A 20,151-nucleotide genomic window follows, 5' to 3' on the forward strand; every position below is an offset into this window, starting at 1 on the left:
GAATGTAAGTACGAGTACTTCAATCGTTCTTGGAAGAACTAGGTAAGCATTCAAGATTTCAGGTGTCAAAGAAATAAACAAATACTAAGCACATCACTTAAGAGCCTTAAATATAGATAAACCAGCATATGATGATAATGAGATACGGATGAGAAAATGTAGAGATACCGGTAGCTGGAATGATGAAAAGAAAAACTACGGTAAGTATAGAAGGGGTAGAAATGAGACTCCAGATATCTACCAGGTAGTGTATTTATGAATGAACTAAAAAGGAGAGAGAGAGAGAGAGAGAGAGAGAGAGAGAGAGAGAAACTACGTAAGCTCTCCGTACAGAACATAAGTTGCCTGCGCGATGCACGCAAACAACATAAACTATAATAGCTTATCTACTCTAAACAATTGTTCTACATATATAATAGCGAACACTAATTAAACCTATAACCATCATATAATAGCTTATCTACTCTAAACAATTGTTCTACATATATAATATTGAACACTAATTAAACATATAACCATCATTAGTGTGTTATTGTAGTGGCATCCCTTTTACATGATCCGAACTGCTTCAAACTCGAGGTCCGGTACTACCTACTTTTGATACATGGAGTCCTGGCGTTTCTATTTTTCCTTGGGCCATACTCATACCACAAATACTATAACGTTGGTAAGTCTTGATATTCAGAGGGCTGATATGCATTTCAATATATAACTACTATGTGTCACTTGAAATCGAAAACGCATCCTTTGACTCTTCCATCAACTTGCAACTCCTCAGTTTCATCTCGACCACGACAGGAGATGCAGAGCGCCGCAGCAGACTTTAGGTACGTGTACTAATACTAGTAGATCGGAGGTTATTCATACCCTGCTGATCAATGGGTTCATAATAGTAGTATAGAGCAGAACATTGTAATTTACCATACAGCTCTGAGAAAAGACTGGTTAGCATGGGTGTGTGGATACTAGCTCGTGCCCATCATTGCGTGTCTTCCATTGGTGTTAACAAGACATTTTCTATAAATGCATTAAACAGTCGTGAATCGTAGCCCACAAACACCCTCCAAGCTGTAAACAAAAAAAAAAAAAAAAAAGGTGACTACGGTGCAAACTTCATAACAAGAGAACAGTCGTTTGAGCTAGGAAGTAGCTACACATGGAACCTGAAGTTCCTGAAACAACTTTTTTCTGTACAGACATAATGTTGCAGTCATTCCTGATAAAAGATAGCTAAAATTTTTTAATAAGTGCTTGTAGGTTTTTGTAAAGGATTCCATGAGCGAGTGAGTAGATAGGTGGATGAATGGATGAGTGGTTGAGTGGATGTAGAGGATCAGCAACCAGGATAGAACAAGAAATAATGGGTTAAAGCTTGAAAAAATTAGGATTAAGAAAGAGATAGGAAGAGATAGAGTGGTAGATGAGTGGAACAGATTTAGTAATGATGATGTTAGTGCTAAGACATTAGGGAGCTTTAAGAGAAGATTAGACGGATTTATGGATGGGGAGGATAGGTAGAAATAGGTAGGTATATTTTATACATGTGTAAGCCTGGCCGCTTCTTGCAGCTTCCCTTATTTCTCATGTTCTTCAGTTCTCGACCAGGGTCTCTCTCTCTCTCAGATTATTTACTTCTAATCCTTAAGTTTAGATAAAAACTTCGAAATTTATGTAGATATGTCATTTATTTAATTTTAATGCATGAGAACCTTTCTGTTATCTTAATTTGTTATTGCAGTCCCAATTTCAGTAGTATACATGAGTGGACCGCTGTTAATAGCATCATTGTAAACAACTACTAGATAGTTAACTGCTTTGCTCTACAGTTCGAAACGCGCAGCTCGCTGACCTTGCCTTAGGAGGAAGTCCTCACCCTCTCACTAGCGAGTGTTACTGTATCTGTACCACTCCACTTGTCTGTTTTATTTACTCATTTATTTTATGTACTTGTTTTGAAGTATGAAGTCTTTAATCCTTCAGTGCTTTCTTTCCTAAAGAATGAGCCGTAACTGCATTTTTTTTTTTCCAAGCTGTTTCTAGGTAGTCAGAGTATCATTGCCATGTGCATTGAATTCGCGGGCCATCTTGAATGACGCGTTCTTCAGCTTCTGTTCCAGGCGAAAGACACGACAGCATTCTAGACTTGATTGAAAAGCCCATCACTAGTAAGATTGTCAAGTAGCAGCAGCTCGCAGTATAGGACGGAGAGGGCAGATGTAGATTCCTGACCAAATGTTAAAATTGGAAGGCCAGTATTAGTCTGTTGTACGTTTTACTACGAATGGGATGCAAAAAAAAAAAAAAAAAAAATCTGAAAGGGAGAGTGAATGTATTTGTGAATGCAGAGAGAGAGAGAGAGAGAGAGAGATTTGGGGAGGTGTGTATACTGTTACATTATATTTTCAAGGGGATAAAGTTGTGAAACTGACTGAGTGTAATTGGAAGACTACAAGAATTGTGTAATACCTACGGTAAGGATGCATGTGCGCGTAAATTAAAGGCTGGAAGGGTAAGTTTCTAGTGGAGACTGCCATGAAAGAGTGAATAAGATGGATGTTAAAGCTAGGTGCCATTAACTTGGGATACTGAGAGTAATGAGCATGGATGATAGCATCATCATAGGCACCTGTGCAAATAGTTTAATGTTAAAAAGTTGGTGGTTCCCACGTGGAGGATAGAGAATAATTAGTAACGAGGCAGTGTCACTGAACATCCTAATACATAAACACTTGGTGGGAGACAGACAAAAGCGCACATGTCCCTGAGAGGTTCTAATATCAGAGGGCGAGGATCTGCAGCGGCTAAGATAGATTAGCTTGGTGTCAACATTACATTCCTTTGACCCCTGATGTGTACTTTATTGTTGCAGTGGAGGATGAAGAGAATTAAAGAAGTGCCATGGTTTTGTGAAGTGATTCGTCCAATGAACAACCGAAGACTACGCCCTTCAACTGTCGATGTGTGATGTCTATTTTCTGTTACCCCATGAACAGCGTGTTAGACTCGCCGTTAGCCAGCCGTGGTGCTGGTACACGAGCTGCAATGTTTTAAGTCAAAAGACTCCACAACTCTGATGTTTATTTTTTTTTTTTTTTTTTTTAATAAAATTTTCTCGACACTGCACTTCTATGGATACTCCTGGAAGTATTAAATGACTGCACTTTTTCTCTGGTCACTTTTCTGAGTATTGGAAATATCCCACATACTGCTTCATGAACTATATTGTACAGCACCCACCACAAAATGTAGCTCGGCTCAAATTAAGCTATATAGCATCTATGGCAGATGTATAAGGCAGAAATTAAGCAAGCAGAGTCCATGTCAGCATTACATTTTATTTATTACTCTTCTTGCTCTTGATCTTCCTAAGGTAGAACTCGAGCTCCTTGCCCTCGAGGATGTAGCCATCAGCACGGCCACACTGGCCAGGGCGGGAGGAGATGCAGGCTGTAAACAAGAAATGAATGGTGAGAAAGTGCTGGGTGGGGCAGTGCAAACAGCCAAAGTAGAAAAGTTTATCAGAGTAACTATGACTGTGACAACATTGACCCAGCTGACCAAAACAGTGCAGCAAAGTGGATCTAGTGGACAGCAGAATCATCATGCTTATGGCCTCTAAGTGTGGTAAGATGATGATTTTATCTTGCTACTTCTATTTACTCTACAGCTTTAAAACTTTCCTCTGCCTTACCAAGAACACGGCCAGTCATGAACTGGTCCTCAAGGGGTGACTCCACCTTAGCAGTGCGCTGACGTTCCTTGTACTTCTTTTCGGTCTTCTTGGACCTCTTCTTGTTGAGGACAGCTTCTTCAGCATCAGTCTGGAGGGAGGAGGAAGGCAACACCACTCAGAACTCTTATATTTGACCAATCACAAACTCTCTTACTTTTCAATAGATCAGAGTAACTATGACATGATTTTTCAGCCAGTTGTGGCAAAAACTGCCACAAATCACCTGTCAGCCATTATGTGTCATCATATTTCAAGGTAATAAATATATGTATTTCAAGAATAAATGAACTAAAGGAGAAAATGGAAAGGTTTGGCTGAACAATGTACACATATACACCAATGTGTCTCCATCTTGTGCTTCACCTCTCGTGTCTTAAGACAGCAGCATTTTCTAAATCACTTGACAAGGTTGCCATCACTTGATCAAACATTTCAAACCTATGAGCAAACACTGCACACTGGCATGACATGCTACATTGTGCAGCTGACATTTCATGCCATGGAGATTTAGGGTTACATTTGTCAATTTGGATAACATTCATGTATTCACTTTCATTAACATGTTTCTTACTGACAAATAAGACCACCACAGTTTATGATGTGATGCATGTAAAATACTTAATGCATACACTGATAAGGAAATCATATTTCAGAAATTTGGATTTCAGGTTTTAAATGCAATATACTTTTATTTATGATTTTCTTCCCTATCTCACAACCATGCAGGTTTCAATGCATTTCCCAAAACCAAAGATTGACAGTTAACAGTAAATAGGAAGACAAACAATAGCAAATAAACAAGCAATTCATTCACTTACCAGCTTGGTGGTCTTCTTGCGGCCGAGAGGGAGGGCATAGTGACTCTCATACCACTGCCTGAAGGGTGCAGCATCAATAACAACGATGGCATTCTTCACCAGTGTCTTGGTACGCACCAGCTCATTGTTACTGGCGTTGTACACCACATCCACCACACGCGTTTTCCTGGTCTGGCCTACAAAATTAACCACAAATTATAAGCAAGAATTTTAAAATGTCTGGCATTTTATTATTTATGCTTTAGTTAATGCTGGAAACTAGTGAACACAAATGATGCATAATAATACCCAGAGAAAGTTTCCTGTCCATAATGAGGGACAATCCACACTGTACAGTGGAAGGTCACAGTCCATTCACATATCACATGCATTTCAATGAGGACCATGACTGCCAGAGCAAATGCTTCCATTGAAAGGCATGTAATATGTATCAACCATGAGCATACCACAACTTCAGTGTGAGCATCTCCATAGTGTGCATCAGCCCTAATTATTCACCATTTCTCTCTCAATTCTATACGTTGAATGTAATTTTTCCCCTTTGTGTACCCCTGATCATTTCCTATAAATAAGTTAGCACTGAAGTAAAATGCAGAAACAGAAGTGCTCGATGGAATCCAAAATCAACAGATCTGAACATGTGGAAATGAAAGCAGAGGCAGAGTTTTTAGCATTGAGACATGGTAATTAATCTTGAGGACCCAAGTTTGAGTCCCACCAAAAGCTGGTCATTTTTCAAGATATCAATGAGCAGACAAAGAATACCCATTTGCTTCTCAATTGGCACACCTATGATGGCTACTGCAGTTGGGAACACTAGGGGACAGCACAAGCCTCTGCAATGGAGTCACTCAAAGCCTGCTAGTGCCAGCATGGGTGAAATTTGAGCAACTAGGTCTCCACAAAGTATGAGGCAGACCACCTAAGCCTTACAGAGCAGCTACAGCAAAAATGCCTTTTAGCTACAATGAATGAAGAACAACACACAGACAAAAGACCAAGAAGCATCAGTGATGATGGATAGCAGTGCCAATGAAAAACAAGGCTAAGACACACACTTGGGACAGAATGGTGCATTAGTAATTATGACGGCTATTTTTCATTACTATGGTTATGTGCACTGGTAAAAATAACAATGAATCATGGTTAAATGTAAGAGGAAGATGGAGTCAGCAAGCTGAATATATGAAATTATCCACTGAAGAATGGCCTAAAAACTGTATATTTTGATAAATATTAATATTAAACATGAACTGATTTGGTAAGCAACAATGAAGTAACAAATGTTGGTCCAAGCACAACAATTGCAAAATATTTACATTAACCTATCATTAACATTTCATGAACTCAGGATCCTTATAGCATGTTCTAGATTACACTCAACACACTGGAGAGAGAGAGAGAGAGAGAGAGAGAGAGAGAGAGAGAGAGAGAGAGAGAGAGAGAAATCCCCCACCCACCTTCAGAGCCCCACGCAAAGTTTCCAGTATCCAGGCGGAGAGCACGGTACTTCTTGTTGCCGCCACGAGTCCGAACAGTATGGATCCTCTGGGGGCCGAGCTGAAACACAGACTGGGCATTAGAAAGTGTGGGGTGACTGCCAGGATGTACCATGGCAAGGGAAACCTCAGAAGAATTACCGTGATAGTTATCTTCAGCGACTAACTATGAGGAAAGTTGATTCATCATTTAAAAGGCCTATACTTTTAATTGCATGAAATAATTATTGTAAAACAAGAGCACCACAAAGTAAATGGAAGTATGCAAGTTTGATTTTTTATATATTATGACTAGTAACAATGACGACAACCAACGTACCTTTGTGTTAGCTGCAGGGCGGCCGAGCTCAAACTTCCTCTTCTTGCGAGGTTGCGTGCGCTTGCCACCAGTGGCGCGCCGTTTATGCCAGTGGTCGCGCGAGATACCTGGGGAAGAGGGAGAGAATCAAGGCCTGTCACCAAAACACAGATACACAGCTGGAACAAAAGTTCATTTGTATGTGTATTGGAGGTACAGTCTCTTCCTTCATGCAATTATAAATCAACATAAGGTCATGGGTTAGGCTTCCCAAATGCTCTTTGAAGTACAGCAATGAAAAATTATATAAACAATATATAAGGACAATAATTCCTACATAGACATGAATGAGTCAGTTTGCACTACAATTTCAGGAAAACCAAAGTAAAATGATACTTGGAATCTCACAGTTGTCTCCTTCCTCCCATGCCTCCTTCTGACTCACATAGTCTAATCAACTGTACTATCTCCTGTAACATACTCCTGATTTTCCTACACATCCATTAAGCACCAGTCTCCTGGTTACCTGTACTCTACAACTCTACAACAATACCCATGCCTCTAAAACCTTAAAATCTAGACAGCTCCAAATTACACAAAATTAAATTCAAGGGTTCAAGGCCGCGAGTACAAGCAGAAAGAATTAATCGGCTCTAGAGATGCCACCATACCGAGATTGAGTGGTGCCTGAAGGGAACTCCATTACCTGGCTGTCTCAGGTAAGCATGGCCATTAGACAGCCTCTCTGCAGACATTGTTACCCATGCTTACTCTTAAATTTACAGTATTTGATCTTTCATGATCTTTCACTAGTTAAATATAGAGATAAGAAATAAAATAAAAAGATCTCAGCTACATCTACAAACACACTGGGAGGGGGGGCGTAACCTTAACCTACTAATTTCCAGACTGATAAATTTACTCCTAAAAAAAAAAATATTGTATATCATACAAGTGCACCTATCTCAGGGCAAAAAATGTTCTCAGTGAAATAGTTGGGTCACGAATAACACAGTATCTTTACTGCCATAAATTGTTCATTCCTGAGATTTTAATTTTTGTTAGGTTCAGTTAGTTCAGTTAATGTTTTTCGATATTTGTTTGCTTGTTTGTTTATTTGTCTGTGTGTGTGTGTGTGTGTGTGTGTGTGTGTGTGTGTGTGTGTGTGTGTGTGTGTGTGTGTGTGTGTGTGTGTGTGTGTGTGTGTGTGTGGTTGGTTGGGGTGGGGGAGATAAAAAAAAAAAAAAAGATTGCGGTAGGAACGGTTACCAAATTCATTCAAAGCACATTAAAATCTACCAGAAAAATGTTAGTTCGTCAAAAAATGTTAGATGGGTGCATTTACACAAATTTACCAAAAATTTATGCCTTTCAAATGGTGACCTTCACAATGAAGGGATCAGCAGTGAAATTAAAGAACTGGATTCATCTCAATTTAACCTAAGCTAACATGACCTAACTCTCAAATAAAATGAGGGAGGGCTTGGTTAAGTTACATTCGCTGTACATTGATTCAGTTCATTAATTTCATTGCTAATCCCTTCATGACTACACCATAAAATATTAGATTTTTGCCCATAAAAAACAAAATATCGGTCTCGACATTAGTAGGCTAGGGACAGTTCCATAAAACATTATTTACTTCAAAATAATGCCACGCCAGTAGGGCTTCGTTAAACTTCTAAGATCACAAAATTCCAACTTTAAAGACCATTCATACATCCATACCTCCCTAGCAACATCTACCCACACTGCAACACACCACTAACATAACATATATACCCAGCTCATATTCCCCTCGTGCATCAGTGTTCAGTTATAAGCTCACACACCTCTACCAGCGTCACAACACAATCCTCAACACAACACAACATGCAGCCCCTCACTGCACTCGTTTCCATCATTATTATCTCATCCTGTACTGTCCGAGCCAGCCCATTACTCATAGACCGTCAAATCAGTGGCGTTCAGTTACGAAAATACATGAGGGAGATATTGAGTTACTCTTGGTTGAACAAATTCACAACACTGTTCTTTGCATCCCACCATAACACACAAGACACCGCCGGGCCCCACTTATTTCTTCTAAAAATCCATCAATTTTCACATTCATAAGGCTCAAATCTTTCCCAATGCCCTACCCATAAGGTATCCTCTCGGTTGGCACTCAGACTAAAGAGATGGCCCAGCAGATGACTGAAATATCGCGAGATAAAAAGAGTTAGTGCTCACCCATGGCGGAGTGGTCAGGAAGGGAGGCCGCTGCGCCGCTGCCAGACGAACAACAAACATAAATAAAAGAGAAGCGCTTTGCGCATTTTGTTCATGATATACAAATAGCTCTTAAGTATAAAAATAGTTTAGTGTTTGTAGAAAGAATATTTTTTTAGTCAAAAATATGACTTATTGGAAGTTGTTAGTTATTATATGGAAAATTCTAAAATATGTGACAGCATTTGTTACGACAATTGTTATTTTATGCCATTGTTATTTTTTTCTTTTAGAAATATGAGTTTTTAGTTTATGACAATAAAGAAAATACAAAACAGAAGCCATGGAAATCATAATCTATGAGTTATCAGTATTCCTAGACTTTATAAAAATTAAATCCATGTGCGTGAAAAAATTACTTTCACAAATAAAATAATCATTCTGAAATAATGTTTTATTAAAACAATCTAAAATTTAAATGGCAGAAAAAGCTTCATTATACGAAGAGTGCCTGAAGAAATATCGGGCTGTTGTTTACCTCCTCCGGCTGACCTTGAAAAAGTGAGTCGATTGCCCGCCTTTCTGTCATTTTTAATGGCCTGCCGTCTTGTGTGCGCTTTGGACACATACATGTGGAGCTAATAGACACCAGATCACGCCCGCTTATCAGTCTTCCTTCATTTCGGGCCAGAATTGATGCGTCACGCTGGACTGAGTAAAGGGCGTGGAATGGCATTTTATAACAACCGTCAAGTTACGTTCAAATAAAGAAGGAAGGAAAGACTCCATGCTTTTAGATGCAATACTTGTGTTGTGGGCACAAAAAGGACACGTGCTTTGCTTCAGGTGTAGGTGCAGGTGGCTGAATATCATTAAATGAAGGTGTTACACGACATTGTTACGCATGCTGAGGAGGAAGTGTCCCCCCGCCGCCCATTGTTACGTGGTGACGGGAGGTTGTTTGCGTTAAGGGGTGAAGGGAAGGGTATTATCTACTTAGTGATCACAGTAGTTAGGTGGTTTGCGTCGGATATGAGGCAAGATTCATAAAGTAAATTCCAGAAAACAGCATCCATTTAATTCCAAAATGCTTTACCGGGATAAATCTGTACGTTTTTAAATCAGTGCAATGACCAGTTCTCAGTAAAATCACCTTTTCTCTCTCTCTCTCTCTCTCTCTCTCTCTCTCTCTCTCTCTCTCTCTCTCTCTCTCTCTCTCTCTCTCTCTCTCTCTCTCTCTCTCTCTCTCTCTCTCTCTCTCTCTCTCTCTCTCTCTCTCTCTTTTACCTATGATGGTCAGGGCTGCCATGTGTTGTGGCTTGCCTGAACTGCATTATGTAATTTATAGCAGCCAGACAGTCAAGCATACATTAAAATGAAATCAAACTTAACCTAATCATGGGCTTTGCACTTATGATTCCTCCCTCAACACTCACAGCTCAATAGTACAACTATTTCTTAATTTCCCAGCCTAGTTAAAGTACTGAAATACTCTGAATGACAAGATCTATTTGGTGAAATGTCAGAGTGTAGGATGCTGTTTACTGAAATAACACTAATATTAGCACTGCCATCATATTTTCCCCATGCTCCAGACATTTATTATTTAGCAATTAATTTCTTCAGGAACCTTGTCAGACAAAACTGTAGCAGTAGGATGATTGTTCCTTGCAGATTGTGAATGAAAGGGTAAGACTTTACTGGATAATCTGACTCTCAGTTTCCCTATAAATTCACAGGATTTATAAGTAACAAAAGACAGAACCAGTCTTGGGGTGCATGTTGTATTCCCTTGGAATTTAAACATTTTTTGTATTCAATCTCTGAATTTTTTTTTGTGTAATATTTTCAACAAAGTAACTATTGTTTTAATTCAAAAACTAGAAACAAGTGTTAGGTTTTATACCCAAAATGAGATTGACCTAATTTTCATTCTATGTAATTAGAAATCATATGAAAAGGCAACCCCAGTGTGAGAGAGTAGCCTACAAAAATCTTTTATTTGTTCAAACAACAAAACAGTTGGAATAATGTATCATTCTGCCTTGCATTTACCTGTGTACCAGTTATCTTGATGATGTGCTGCATCAGTGTGCCTTATATCATATAGTTCATGATGGCAGTCAAGCATGAACTAAAGACAGCAAAGATTGAATTTAAAGGTATCAGTTGGTGATAGACATCTCTACAGCTGGAATATATCATCATGAAGAAGGATTAAACAACATCCAATTTGGTGATGGAAAATTTGTCTTACTTATTACTATTAGTAAATCTGTAGGCTACTCTAGATATACAAATTGCTATGCATTTGTAAAACATCATGTAAGAATCTTACTGACTACAAGCAATGAATTAACTTATGTACAGAATTTATAGTGCTAATCACTTTGACATAGTCATTAGATTTTTATTTACTTACACTAACATTCCTTCTCACCAGTTTGTAAGAAGCAAGGCTATTGAAAGTTGACATGCCAAACCTGATTATGTCAAACTGCGTGAAATAACAGCAAACAAATAGCACTTCATACAAAGTCTTTGTGTGTCTTGCCATATAAGAATATATAACTATAGCTTACTTTTGTGAGTGGTTTATTATTAATGGTAAGCAAATGATGCATGATAAATTATTTGAGGTTTGTGCTTACAGGAACTCCTACGAGTGACATTAGGAATAACATATTCATCATGGCGTCGCCAGAGCGCCGGGAACAGTCCCATTCGAGTGACAAAGCATATGACTGCACAGACTGTGGAAAGGTGTTCTCGAAAAACAGTGATCTAAAGAGACATGTGATGATCCACACAGGCGAGAGGCCGTACGTGTGTGAGGTGTGCGGACTTGGATTCATTGAGAGAGTAAAATTGACCTTCCACAAGCGGCATCACACGGGCGAGCGGCCCTTCGAGTGTTCCGAGTGTCACAAGACCTTCATAAAGAAAAGTGATCTCAAGAACCACCAAAAGACTCATTTTGGTGAAAAGAATTTCATCTGCAGTGAATGTGGGAAGGCATTTCTCAAGAATAGTGATCTCAAACGCCACACTAGACTCCACACAGGAGACCGCCCCTTTGCATGCATACTGTGCAGTGCGTGCTTCACTGAAAGTGGCAAACTGAAGAAACACTTTATGGTTCATACTGGTGAGAAGCCTGTTGCCTGCACCCAGTGTGGTAAGAGGTTTGCACAGACCTCAGACCTACGACGGCATAACCGTGTCCACACAGGGGAGCGGCCCTATGTCTGTGAGGTGTGCCACCAAAACTTTAGTCAGCGCCACATATACAAGGACCACATGAAGCACCATGGTGTTCCACCAGGGCCACCCATGCCCAGAAATTACAGCCGACCATCAAATGCTGAACCTGTCTTACCCTTGCCATCAAATGTTAACATGATGGTGGATGGTGCAGGTCCTCCCGGTGGTGGCAGCAGGACAGCCACGGGACGGCCCTTTCCAGCAGGTGGCAGCAAGACTGGTGACTCCTCAGACTCTTCATCCTTCCTTCAAGTGGATGTGTGTGTGAAGGATGAAGTGCTGCATCTCGGGGACGAGTGCCGTCCCTGTCCTGCTGATCTCACCTAATGAAGCATTTTTTTTTTTCTTTTTTTTTTTTCTTTTTTATCACTAGCACCATTTCACAATCCTTCACATTATTATCCCCACTGATTGAACATGTACAAATTGTAGCCTTGAACTTGAATCCCATTAACTAAAGAACTGACACAAATTTTCCAGGTGATAATCCCACATTATGTGAAGTTATTCTGCCTATGTGTTTTGATCATGTTATTATGGCTTTTGAAAGAAAGACAGCATAATGTTATTTCTTTTAAAAAATATAGCTTAGCTTTTGTTGTGTGTGTGTGTGTGTGTGTGTGTGTGTGTGTGTGTGTGTGTGTGTGTGTGTGTGTGTGTGTGTCCATGCACATCATCATGATTGTGGCTGTGGGAAGTGTTGGGTGTATTGTGCAAAGAAAGCTTTTCACACTGCTTATGCCTGTCAAGTCCACACTGTCATTCCTCAGTTATCTCACCATGATAACTTTTGGAGTTTAGGATATTAGTGCAAAATGATCTCTGTGTGTTAACGAGTTTCTAAAGCTGTAGTTGCATTCATAAGGTGAATGTGTATAAGAAGTTTCTTTTTAAAATGCTGTGTACAGAATTGGTAGCAGGTTGATCTTGGGTTACTATGTATTCAAATATGCAGTGTTATGAATCTGGATTTGTTCATTCTTTGGGAATGATAAGAAGCAGCTGTATTGTATATGATGAAGAGTATGGTTCAAGCAATGCATATAAAAAGCACATACACATGGTTATGAATGTTATTGAGAGCCCCCTTAATTTTTAAGTCTTCAAATTAGAAAATATTCCAAAACATTTGAATAGTTGAACAAATTTTCAGTTCTATTACTTTACTGCTCATGTATCCGAAGAAATAGGTAATATTTACTGAATTGAGCAGTTGCTGTAAGACTTGTCATCACCTTTAACTATGGTAAGGATTTATCTCCTTTATATTAATTTCTGTGTAGTGTCCTCTTTATGTTACTTTAATTTTTGTACTCTGTTTCATTCTCCATCACCATGCACACCTACCATTCTCTCTCTCTCTCTCTCTCTCTCTCTCTCTCTCTCTCTCTCTCTCTCTCTCTCTCTCTCTCTCTCTCTCTCTCTCTCTCTCTCTCTCTCTCTCTCTCTCGTTTTTAAGTTCTAGGTCTCAATTGTTACATTATAAAGTAGATATCCCCTTATCAGTCAAAGCACAATCTCATCACAACTCAGCTTCCTTAACTTATCTTGATTATCTTATACCTGACCCCTGAAACTCCCTCTAGCATCATCTTTGAAAGGCAGCACAGTCATTTCACTCCATAAAGCCACAGCACTTACACACTTCTTCTAGCTCACATTTACACTATCTGTTGTGCCATAGGTGCCAAGATGGTGGTGGTTGAAGTGCAGCCTGAGTACGGCTATTGTGTGTTGGTGGCTGTGGGATCCTCCTTCATGTTGGTCTGGAAAGCCATGAAGGTGAGTACTGTGTTCATCTGGTAAACTCGAGACAACATACGGTGAGATTTGTAAGAGAAATTAAGTTACGTGTAAATTATGGTTTCAAATTACCTTACTTCCCAGAAATTTAATATCAGTAGAATAAATTTTAGTAAGTTACTCTTGTACAATTGAATCAACTGACAAATCATCCAGTTAAGTGAAGAATATTTTGGTTAGTTTCCTAGCAACCAGAATGAAGTTGAATAAAAGATCTTTCACTTAAGATGTGTATTGTTTTCAGGTAGCTATTTTTTTCTGTAAATAGCAGCTATTAACTGCACTTCTATTGGGGGTCCTATTCCTTGTGCAGTATCTGTATTTTCTCATTGTTTTCCTATTGTAGGATGAGGTGTTAAGGTATATTCATGTATCTTTCAGAGAAAAAAAAAATAAATGTAGAAGATTAGGAAGGGAGGAAATACAAGTTTCAACATATACATGTTGAAAATTCATATGTAGGGGGATCAAAGATGAACATTGAATGTATAGAAGTGAACATGATAGATAAGCTTCTCCAGGAATTAACTAAATCTAGTGTCATATGACTGCAAAAGCAAATAAATTGCACCAGTACATAAGAATAAGTGTGTTACAAAGGTGCTTAAGAACTATAATGCAATATTCTTTTTAGCAATAAAAGCAGAATATTCAGTGGTGTGCTATAAGATATAAATATTGTTGAAGAACAAAGCAAGAAGGTAAAGGAGTAAGAGCAAGGACATTAGGAGCCAATGGCAAAACCTGAGAAGTATTAACATGCCCACATGCTGATAATGCCATTGTCTACAGCAGAATAGTGAGGAAGACTCATAAGCTGTTTAACCCTGAAATGGAAAATGAGGACTTCAAACAAAATAATGATGACATGCTGACAATGCTACATGTAAGAAAGCATGAAAAGTCTCCAGTTGGTTATTACAGAATTTTATCATTTATGTGAAAAGTAAATTATATGAAGAGGAAAAATTATCCCACATAAAAGATGAAATATGATGTACTGGACTTTAAAATGGTATTAGAGAAGATGCTGTACTTCACATACTTCAGGTCAGTTGTGTCTAAATGTCAAGTTATATATTGATTACTGGAAATATTGGTGAACATGATTATGGAACTTAGGATTGAGTGCATTGACAAAGTAATGACAAGCTTCATTATATGAAGAGAAAGACAGGATGAGTGAATGGAATTAATTTATATTTAATAATGAAAGATACAGATGTGTGTCAGTGGACTGACCATAATAAAAAACATTAATACTGGAGACCTAGAAACTGGTGAAATGTTATCAAGTGGCTATTAAGGGCCGAATGATATTAAGAGGACTTCTCAGGGTAGTACTTTATCACACGCAGTTCTGAAAGAGGTATGACAGCAGGGACCTTTTGCAAATCTGGACATAAAACAGGACTACTTTTCTTATAGTGTGTAAGAGGAATGGAAGTATGTAATGGTATTTGTTAGGGAAATGTGATGAGAGGAAGGATAGGACTTCAGGATTGAACTGTAAAGTTGTAGGATTGATGAGGAATACCTGGAGATGATCAATAGAGCAAAAACAGACAGTATATACAGAAAAGGGCAGACTATGAACAGATATAGACTGACAGCAGATGTAGACAGACTGTGTACAAATGCAGAGACTGCTAACAGAATAGATTACTATAAATGTAGACAAAGTGCTTAAAAAATGCTTAGGGACAAGACAAGGGTACATAAGTTATGAATTGACTCCAAGAGCAGTTTTACCACAGCCGTTCTTGGGATTCTTAAAAAATTACCAAGACCAAAAATGGTATTCTAAATGGTAGTATCTCATAAAAACATGAAAGGCAAATAATTGACTTCAAGAGAATATATGGTTTGTAATAATAAAAAATAAATGTATGTGAAACAATAAGAGCTTCTAAAATAGCCTTACAGTGCAAGAATCTTCATTGCTTCATGAAGAATCACGAGATCAGGAAAAGTGGAAGCATTCTTCATAAATTTTTCTCTACAGTCTTTGAAAGGTGACTCTTTACTTTTAGGTTGGCCACCTGCGAAAAAAACTCAACATCAACTACCCAACAATGTACAGTACTGATAATAATCTCTTCAACTGCTACCAGAGGGCACACCAAAACACGTAAGTCTAAAGAGTTCCATATATTCTACCTAGTGTAGTATTTAGTCTGGCCAACCTTTGTCTGAATAGGGATCTCTTAAATGTACACTAAAGTCTAAGTATTTAAATGCAGCACCCTGAAGTAGTTTAATCACCTGGAGAATGGGTAAGAGATGAGGATCACTATAGAACAATAGGTTAGATGCTTTGAGTGTGAAAGGAAAAAGCCCCCTTGCAATATGAGAGGGTACAGTATTGGAGTATGTACAATAAGAGGGATTAACCATGAAAATGATAAGAAATAAACAGAGATGTGACATTGCAGCAGTGAGTAAAAGCTTCAAGTCGGTCACAAGAGAATGATTGATAGGGAGCAAATCTTTTAATCCCACTTTGTTTAATAGAGCTATGTGGATGGACCCTCTCCATGCAGTATAATGAGAGCTGTACTCCTTAGGATAGAGTTAGCATCTATGAAAAGGAGAAAAATTGGCAGAGATGACTTACAACACCAGAGAAGTAATTAGTTCACACTAAAGGTTAAATATTTTCTTGTAAGCCTTTATATTTTATAATGACATATTTCCTACACCATTATCAAAGCCTTGGTTTCCCTAGAAATGGCATACTGTGTACAACCTTTCGTTACAGAAAAAATAGAAAACAAAGGTAATCATTTGATCCTATGAGGGAAGATAAGAGCATCAAACTAAATAATAGTAAAAAATTGCCATCCCATATCCTAAGATCCATGAAGAACAAACTATAAGTGTGTATCAAAGAAAATAAACACTATTCAAAGAATGCAAGACTAAGTGTCATGCAGAAAGAAAGGGAGAAAAAACTAAAGAATCCATAAGACCAGGGAGACCATAGTACAGCTTCCATCAATCCACAGTGTGACTGAAAGCGTAGCAAAACATTTTGCATATTATGTAACTCTGTACAATTATTGAAGGAAACATTATAAATCTGCAGCCTTGAGAACTACCCCACCTTCCTGATGCTGTTGCTTCTGGGGGGACTGCAGCATCCAGTGTTGAGTGCTGCTGGCGGTGTTGTGTGGTGTCTCGGCCGCATCGCATATGCTACTGGATACTACACCGGAGGTATGATACCCCTGCTTGGTGTTCATTGTGGCTGTGTGGCCATGTCTGTCCCCATTAGCACTAAATATCAGTAATGCAGACATGAGTTACAAACCAGTCACTTCTTTTAATCATTGTCATCACTCGTATTGCACATTTTCTCAGTGCTTATTTATTCATCAGCTTTCTGAAATTTTTTCCCCATTAATTTGACCAAGTCTTTCCATCACCAATTTTGCCATTTTTACTTTTCATTCATGAATTTAATATTTGGTGTGTGCATCTTTCCCATCCTTCCCCTACAATGTACCAGAATTTCCAGAAGTTGAAAGATTAAATAAAGTTAATGAAGGTACTGAGCAAATAATGACCAAATGTGATTCTTACAAAGTGCCATAAAATCTTTGATGAGATATGATCACAATTATCTGTTTACCATATCACTTTTTTCCATACTAAGTACAAGTAGAAGGGAAATCTTAAGGCAAAGACAATGAATAAAAAGAAAAAAAACATTAAATGGAGAAAGATCAATGTATCAAACTACAGTTAATCACTCACTACTCAAGACCCATGTGATGCTAATTACAATAGAAGATTTAAAAATGCAAGTCTCACCCACTAACTTTCTCCTACAGATCCTCGCAAGCGCACAAGAGGAATGTTTGGTTACCTGGGTCTGATAGCAATGCTGTACAGCACTGGACGCCTTGGCACTCGCCTCCTTGGCTGGTATTAGGGTGCTTGCAACACTCATCTAAAGATTTTGTGCTCTTTGTTAAATTTTGGAAGTAAAATTGCATTACCTGCTGTTGTATAGACAGCAAAATATTATTGAATTGTATTTTGTGGCTGTCTATAAAAAGCTTGCAGCTATGTGGTACTCATAATCAATTAATCTCTAAATGTTATTAATAATGTAGTTGTATATTATGCATTTTTTACATAGAAACTTGTGTGAAGTATTCTATATGTGTGAAATATTCCAAGATACTTTACAGTCCAGTAGTAAGATACCATAGTGACATAATTCTTGTAAGATAATGTAAACCACAAATAAAGCTATAAGTGACATATTCTTAAGTATCTCTTAGATGTATTTCATCAAACACAAAATATGAATAGAAAACATTTTTATTAATTTAGACTCCTTAATTAAAAATAAGAATTATACAGGGAAGTACTAATAACCAGTTAAGAAACTTCCTCATCCCTATAGCAACACTGTAATGTGGAGACTGTCCATTCTACCCACCCAGAGAGGCTACACTGGTGCTCGACCTACTTGTAGAACTCGTGATCTGACTCGTCCTTCTTCACATTATTCTTGTAGGCCTTCTCAAAGTCCTTGGCCAGCACGATGTACCTGTTCTCCCGCACAGCATGCATCCCTGCCTCCTGACAGATGGCATTGATGTCAGCACCAGATATTCTGTCAGGGCGTGCAACATAATCCTCTAAATCAACATCTTCACTGAGGTTCATTCTTCCTGTGATGGTTGAGAAAATGAGACGCTTCTGTCTTCGGTCTGGCAACGGGAACTCAATCTTACGGTCAAGTCGTCCAGGCCGCAGGAGTGCTGGGTCAAGTGTGTCTGCCCTGTTGGTGGCCATGATGACCTGTGGAGGAGGGATGTGGCATCATCACTTTAAAAGCTTCTTTTAGCTGCAACTTTGTCTCTTTTCACATGTGCAAGATGGCATTTCAGAAAGAACTAAAACATCAAAATAAACTATCAAAACAATGTCAACCTACGGAAAACATATACAAGGTACTCATTCCAACTAGAACACACCCAAGCATCAGCCTCACCTTGACGTTGGTGGTCTGATCAAAGCCGTCCATCTGGTTGAGGAGCTCCAGCAAGATGCGCTGCACCTCCCTGTCAGCACCAGTCTGGGCATCAAAACGCTTGGTGGCAATGGCATCAATCTCATCAATGAAGATAATGGCTGGTGCATTCTCCCTGGCCAGCCTGAACACGTCCCTCACCATGCGTGGCCCTTCTCCTAAGTATTTTTGTACAAACTCAGAACCCACAACCCTAATGAAGGAGGCAGTGGTGTGGTGGGCCACGGCCTTGGCCAGCATGGTCTTGCCACAACCAGGGGGCCCGAACATCAGTACACCTCTTGGGGGGTCAATACCAATCTGCTTGTACAGGTCAAAGTGAGTGAGGGGCAGCTCCACAGCCTCCTTGATCTCCTGCTTCTGCATATCAAGGCCACCAATGTCTGAATAAGCTACATCTGGTTTCTCATCAGCCTGCAAAAAAAAACTTAGAATTAATTGAGTATTCATAGTATATCTATTGAGTAATAAAAGGCAAAACCGAACAACTTCTAACTGTGTTGAGCTATTCATCTTTCTATCCACATAGCAACCCGACAAACCCTCAAAGGTAAAGCTACAACAAGGCACCCCACATATATAATATTCTATAGCAGTATAGCAGTGGTTCCAAAACTGGGGTATGCCCCTCTTGGGGAGCAGTTGTCACCACTCATGAGCAAGGTGAACCTTTACAAGGAGAATTTTGTTAATACTTTATCATAATCATATGCCATCATTATTCTCAAGAAAATCCTACAATATAAAGCCCACAATTTTGGTCATTCAACTACATATTTTGATTATTACAATTCTGAATAATCAACTTAGGAATTCACTGCAAACAAGGTTGAGCAAGAGGGAAAGCAAGGCTGAAAAAAAGTTTAGCAACCACTGCATTGTATCAGCAAATATACAAAATCACAATACTGTACTGAACAGGGTGGGACTGGGATAACCTGAATAAATTGATCAATTCAGGGTTTTATGAAAATACCAATATACCTGCAGCATGGAGATGGAGGAGTCAGCCTCAGGGGGAAGCACGTCTACCAGGGCATTGCTGTGTTTGTGCAGTGCCACAGAGGCTGACGGCTTGAGCAGCTCCCGGTCGATGGTGGAGAGGATCCTCACATAATAGTTGGAACCAGTAGTGGAACCAACAATACCTGTGTTCTGGTCCACTGCCTCCAAAAACTGGCCAATCACCAAGGGCACACTCTGGATCCTTTTAACCTGAAGGATAAAACAATTTGTTATCCCTGTCATCCTTGTCAGATATCATCTTATACTAATCAACAACACCAGAAAGCCATTACCTTCTGGTCCTCCTACATCATTATCCTTCCACTTACTGTTCTTACAAAGTCTCACATTATCACATTACATCCATCAATTAGTCTTGCCTCGTGTCTCCTCTAAACCCATTCTTAATGGCACACAGAAGTTCCTTCCTGAGATAAAGAAATCTATACAGCAACAGAAATAAAAGTAAG

General features: G+C 38.9%; 3 protein-coding genes and 1 long non-coding RNA gene across 8 annotated transcripts in view; 2 read left to right on the forward strand and 2 right to left on the reverse strand.

The window, feature by feature from the left end:
• The first annotated feature begins 659 nt into the window (after window positions 1-659).
• On the forward strand, window positions 660-3,118 carry LOC135115849 (uncharacterized). The gene is made up of 2 exons (XR_010276072.1): window positions 660-827; window positions 2,870-3,118. It is a non-coding gene; the product is annotated as an uncharacterized LOC135115849 (long non-coding RNA).
• Window positions 3,119-3,315: 197 nt separating this feature from the next.
• Window positions 3,316-8,666, reverse strand: LOC135115847 (small ribosomal subunit protein eS8). 2 transcript variants are annotated; one of them, XM_064032860.1, is made up of 6 exons: window positions 8,581-8,666; window positions 6,370-6,476; window positions 6,012-6,111; window positions 4,552-4,727; window positions 3,692-3,821; window positions 3,316-3,447 (listed from the first exon to the last, which is right to left on the reverse strand). In XM_064032860.1, exons 1-6 carry the CDS (start codon window positions 8,582-8,584, stop codon window positions 3,335-3,337), a joined length of 630 nt encoding a protein of 209 aa, XP_063888930.1. In that variant the 5' UTR covers window positions 8,585-8,666; the 3' UTR covers window positions 3,316-3,334. The 2 variants fall into 2 exon arrangements, with proteins under 2 accessions (XP_063888930.1, XP_063888931.1); XM_064032861.1 differs by lacking the exon at window positions 8,581-8,666 and adding an exon at window positions 8,490-8,552.
• Window positions 8,667-9,055: 389 nt separating this feature from the next.
• LOC135115851 (gastrula zinc finger protein XlCGF7.1-like) lies at window positions 9,056-17,900 on the forward strand. 4 transcript variants are annotated; one of them, XM_064032868.1, is made up of 5 exons: window positions 9,056-9,120; window positions 13,508-13,605; window positions 15,660-15,757; window positions 16,715-16,845; window positions 17,463-17,900. In XM_064032868.1, the coding sequence occupies exons 2-5, from the start codon at window positions 13,516-13,518 to the stop codon at window positions 17,561-17,563; spliced, it is 420 nt and encodes a 139-aa protein (XP_063888938.1). In that variant the 5' UTR covers window positions 9,056-9,120; window positions 13,508-13,515; the 3' UTR covers window positions 17,564-17,900. The 4 variants fall into 4 exon arrangements, with proteins under 4 accessions (XP_063888938.1, XP_063888933.1, XP_063888936.1 ...); XM_064032867.1 differs by lacking the exon at window positions 9,056-9,120 and having other exon boundaries at window positions 12,158-13,605; XM_064032863.1 differs by lacking the exons at window positions 13,508-13,605; window positions 15,660-15,757; window positions 16,715-16,845; window positions 17,463-17,900 and adding an exon at window positions 11,213-12,886 and having other exon boundaries at window positions 9,060-9,120.
• A 40-nt stretch (window positions 17,901-17,940) lies between these two features.
• LOC135115850 (26S proteasome regulatory subunit 6B) overlaps window positions 17,941-20,151 on the reverse strand; it is a 4,184-nt gene continuing 1,973 nt past the window's right edge. Inside the window, exons 3-5 of the mRNA XM_064032862.1 lie at window positions 19,661-19,891; window positions 18,638-19,090; window positions 17,941-18,444 (exon numbers count right to left, since the gene is read on the reverse strand). Coding sequence (XP_063888932.1) covers window positions 18,106-18,444; window positions 18,638-19,090; window positions 19,661-19,891 — 1,023 coding nt within the window. The 3' untranslated portion in view covers window positions 17,941-18,105. The remainder of the gene's footprint in view (window positions 18,445-18,637; window positions 19,091-19,660; window positions 19,892-20,151) is intronic.

Source organism: Scylla paramamosain, chromosome 30 (genome assembly GCF_035594125.1).
Source record: "Scylla paramamosain isolate STU-SP2022 chromosome 30, ASM3559412v1, whole genome shotgun sequence".
In the NCBI taxonomy this organism is placed as follows: Eukaryota; Metazoa; Arthropoda; class Malacostraca; order Decapoda; family Portunidae; genus Scylla; species Scylla paramamosain.